At 32.9% G+C, this 4988-nt stretch overlaps 1 protein-coding gene across 1 annotated transcript in view; it reads left to right on the top strand.

Moving 5' to 3' along the window:
- LOC100175836 (cell adhesion molecule-related/down-regulated by oncogenes-like) overlaps nucleotides 1-4988 on the top strand; it is a 7267-nt gene that overhangs the window by 682 nt on the left and 1597 nt on the right. Inside the window, exons 3-7 of the mRNA XM_002123127.5 lie at nucleotides 743-839; nucleotides 1806-1984; nucleotides 2549-2713; nucleotides 3656-3806; nucleotides 4401-4611. Coding sequence (XP_002123163.2) covers nucleotides 743-839; nucleotides 1806-1984; nucleotides 2549-2713; nucleotides 3656-3806; nucleotides 4401-4611 — 803 coding nt within the window. The remainder of the gene's footprint in view (nucleotides 1-742; nucleotides 840-1805; nucleotides 1985-2548; nucleotides 2714-3655; nucleotides 3807-4400; nucleotides 4612-4988) is intronic.

Raw genomic sequence — 4988 nt, 5'->3', positions numbered from 1 at the left:
TTTCAAAACATTATAAAAACCGTTTCGCACTGACTTGTACCGGTATGAATTCATTTTGTTATTTTTTCGCCGAACTCAAATACCATCCTGTTATTGGTGTTTGCCACACAGGTAGTTCTGATTTATTGGAAAAATTTGACAGAGTGATAGCTAATACCTTTAGGCTGTTGTGGCAGCACTTATCAACGCATCGGGTGGTTCTTGTTTAGACTTTAAACATGGACGGTCTAAAATTGCGTGCTGGAATCTTAATGCAAAACTGATTACCCCACTCTCAATATTGTTCACAATTGTAGGTTTCTTACTTTGTTTGTGCATAAGTTTCTTACTAAATGTACCGATCTAGATTAAAAATAAGAAAAAATAAGAGCAATAGGCCTAATCAATAAGTCAGTAATCAATCTCCAAATCATTTTTATTAAACTGTTTTATTTAATTCTTAGTATAAATAAATAATAAATATATATTTTTTCTTTACAAATTTGTATTATACCTTGACTGCTTGACAGTACGTTTTTAAAGCTTTATGCTAAATTAAAAGTCCTATATTTCCCATCTTCTAGTTTAGAAAGTTTTTTTTTACTAATAAATGCTTTATTTACTATGCATTAGTGTTTATGTCAAAAATATCTTTTCCCGCAAAAAAAAATACTTTTCTCCCAAAAAAATTGTTTGCATTCTTATCCAGTAACACCAAATTTGTTGTTTTGTAATAAGTCAAACTTGTTGTTTGTATTTTCAGATTGAGATAAAAAAAGTGCGAGCAGGAGGATGGAAGAAACTTGATGAGTTTATATCAGCTGATTCTACAACCTTTATGATTACTGGGTTGAAACGAGGTAACCTAGATCATGTTTCACAAAATTTACTTCTAATTTTCAGTCATTGTTACTTTTACAGTTGGTTTCTGTTTTGAGGTTATTTTTCTAACTGTAACTTTTTTGTTATAGTTTTTAGTATTAGCCATTCAGATGTTTTAAACAAACATTTTGGTTTATGTTTTCTACTCAAAGAAAAAACTTTTTATATATACTTTACCATTATCTTAGTCTAATGAAAAATATGCATACCCATTTCTACACTAGATAGCTTATGCTAAGGGTAATTGCAACTCCAAAGCCCATTTGTGTCATGCCTTTTAATTTTTTAACAAAATCAGGGATGCATCATTGTTTAAGTACCGTAACACCCATAGCTGTCAAACAAAAGGAACCGCATTGATTAATATGGTGAATGCAATATACTTCGGTCTTTAATTTGTGCTGTTTAATAGATAAAATTAAGGGACATATCAACAAAATGAAAACTTGTAGATTTTTTCTAAATTTTTGAGGCACATCAGATTATATTAAAGCATTTCTATCAATACACAAAATTTATATTTCGTTGGTGTGCCCATTTTGGAATAAAATATGATTTTTATTTTAAAAATGGGATGCTAAAGCATATGATGTCAATTCTGCCTCAAAATTGTTGAGATAACATGTCGCCCCATGTCCCCATACACCGCTAATGTTGAGTCCCCCTCTGACTATAATGTATATATATATATATATAATATACATATGCAGTAGGGTGGGGGTAGATGGGACACCTTTTAACTCTGTTTTCTTCATCTTGCCTATTTAGTAGTCAACAAAGAACATTTAAAAAATTTATAAAACTATATCCTTACGACTCCCATAGATCGTTGTTAATTGTTTAAAACCTGATCAGAAGATTTGGATAATTTGTACTTAAGGTGCCCCGTCTTTCCCCATCCTACTATATATATATATAAACTTTTTTAATAATATTTTTCCCAGGTGCTGCTTATAAGTTCCGGGTTACTTCAGTGAACACATATGGCAGATCTCGTCCATCGTCAAGCACTGACCCGCATTACACAGACTTTGGAAACCAGAGCCCAAAAATACTTATGTCTGCACCAGAAATCACAAGTGTGGTTTCCACCAATTGGAGCAATGTTCAAATTAATTGGAGTGTAAGTTACTAAGTTATAGTAAAAAATCGTTTAAGGGTTCATCTGGTATAAAAAAACCTAGTCTATTTCCCTATTTGATTCTATTTAAATAAGAGACTGACGATGCCATTTAGGTGAAATATATTTCTCTATTACTATTAGTGGTTGGACTTGATTTTTGTTGGTTGCGTTTTCGTAGCACCGGATCATTACTGTACTTTACCATACAAGAATCGTTTAACTATATGAACATCAGATCAGGGTCAGATTCGCAGAATTTATTACCAGTCTATTTCCGGCGTTTTATCTACCGTAAACAACCTTTTAACCACTCATCTGGTATGAAAAAAGCGTAGTGTATTTCCTTGGCCATTGGTTCATAGACAACATTATTCTGTTTATTTTTTTTGGTAATATTAAAAAGAATATGTGTAATGTTGTAATATGTATATATATATATATTACACATGTTCTCTGTGAATTTTAAAGAGAATATGCATATTATTAATTTATAATAAATTTATACATATTTTTTCTGTAATTTTTTTTATATATATATAAATTAAACTATTAAACCTTTACTAGTATGATGAAGCCATGAGCAAGAAATTAAACGGATATCTCATACTATATTGGCCATCTGATCGTCGCAAGAGAAAACACAAGAAAAAAAGATTAAAAAATGCATTAGCGACGTCATATGAACTGACTTCACTTCAGTCTGGTGTTTTGTACAATGTTAAAATCCAGGTGGGTGGTCATTTTGCTGGATTTCTTGTGTTTTCATAATAAAACAATGTTAGCCAATCTTATTTTCTTGGAAACTTTGATGAACTATGACTACTGTTATTAAGGTCCATGAAACTCTTCGATAAGCAGCTGCTTGTTATTATAGCGTTATTTGTTACTGTGGCAGAAAAATTGACGTACTTCTTGATTTGTTTATATTAGTCCTATTAAATTTATTCAAAAAATGCATTTGACACTATTGGGTATAATGTTGTATCTTTAAAAATGAGCATGTGGCAAATTGCCGTAGCTGGTTAACCTTTAAGGGCAATTATGTCGCAGGGTGATACAAGGTGACTTTCTTAAGCTGCGTAATTTTTTTCCTAAATTTTTGTGTTCCTGCATTTTCTGTATTTGTTTACGGCACAATAAAATTTTAAGGAGTTACATTTTACAAATTAGCACTAATGCAAAGCCTTGGTATATGCTGCAGCCATGCGCGCTTTACTTGATCTTGTATTTCCTCATTATAGGATTGAATTACATTATATGATACTTTGTTTGTTGTTTTTTGACCTGACTGGCTGTGTGCTGTCGCTTATTTAGTTTTATTTCTGGTAAAGTGATGTAAATTCAAGGCTTGTCGTTGCTACCATTGTGGCCGTATCTCTCCTTAGGCAAGACACTTAACAGAAATTGCTTTAACCCAGTGGTCACTAATGGGTTATACAAATTGTTAGCTATACATAAAAACAAGTAACACATATGGTAATCCGTAAGCTGGCACGAGGTGTATGAAACAGAACACTCATGTTATAACGACTGTACAGAACACTCATGTTATAACGACTGTCTTTTTTTGGCCATGTAAGAATAAACTAAGTTTCATTCATTTACTAACATAGTAACATGTAGTTGGAACTTAGACCACATTGGTTGATGTTATTTTTATTTTTAAACCAGGCATACAATTCTCGTGGAAAATCCCCAGTTTCGAACCTTGTTGTATTTGAAATGCCGAACAATCACTCAAGCCCTCTAGTGGTGATGCAGGGAATTAGAAACGTCGATAATGATGAAGTTTCCGACCCTGGTCACGCGAAAAATCATTATGGTAAGTTTTTATGTGTGAATAATTTTCAAAATCGAATCTTAGTAAATTTACCAAAAAATGAAAAAAAATTAGTACTTTAGTCAACTCCAAGGTTGCACAAAATTAATTTCCTTCTGCGTAAACTTTTCGTAACTTCTCAAAATAATAGTTCTTTATAAGTATCTTGAGCAGACACTCTGATGTTTTAGAGAGAAAAAAAACGAGTTTCTTTATCATTGAAATTAAAAATTTGCTTACATCATACGCAGACATTGTGTATCCCTGGCCAACTCATAGTTGTAAATTGTTTACCCCATAACTTTTGGGCCCTTACCCCTGTAGTTACTAACCCCTACCTATTCCTTAACTCTACGGCATTATTTGTTCGCATACTATTGTTCACTTGTAATGAAAAAAATTTTGTATTCACTTATACCTCACATTATATCAATGTGGATCATTCCATACAACCTCTGAAACATTTTTTTTCTATGTTATGCAATCCTCTATTTTGTACATTTTAAAGTTTGTGTATGTTATTATGTTTTCTATTTTATATGTTATAAAGTTTGTCTATGTAATAAATCAAAATTTAAATTCCTTAACTTATTCCAGGTGATGATAGTTCAGATAACGACAACAAGAGTAATAATATAGTGGTAAAGCAGCAAATATCGCGCCGTGATACGGCATTCATGATCGCTGGTGGGGCTCTTGTGTTCGTGATAATTGCTCTTGCAGCATCAGGTATAATATACAGAAGGAGCATGACCAATATTAAGAAGTTTTTGGGCAGAAAACCAAGTAATGATAAAATAACAGCCAGGTAAGGAAAGGTTTCCTTTTTTATGTGCATAAACCTATGTTGTGCCTAGCAATTTTGGTTTTATTTTGTGTGAGTAAGGTCCTACAGGGCATGCCATGGGACCTGAGATTTGGGCTAGAGTTGCCTATTATCTCAACACCCAGGGTGTTATAGCATGGACCTTACTAGATGTTGAAGCCTGTCACTTCCAAAGGTGGAGATTTTTCTTTAAAAGCCTGGCCAAGGTTGGATGCTTGGTATGCTCCCATCTAGCCTTTACATCAATCAATCAATCAATGTAACTTACTTTATCCTCGCGTGGCCGGAAAACAACAGTCGTTATCACACGGGTTTAACACCTCATGCCAGCTTACGAGTTACCATGTATGTTACTTTGT

Source organism: Ciona intestinalis, unplaced genomic scaffold (assembly GCF_000224145.3).
Source record: "Ciona intestinalis unplaced genomic scaffold, KH HT000148.2, whole genome shotgun sequence".
NCBI classification, from domain to species: domain Eukaryota; kingdom Metazoa; phylum Chordata; class Ascidiacea; order Phlebobranchia; family Cionidae; genus Ciona; species Ciona intestinalis.
Note: the sequence above shows the minus strand (reverse complement) of the source record. Positions and strands in the feature narration are given on the sequence as shown.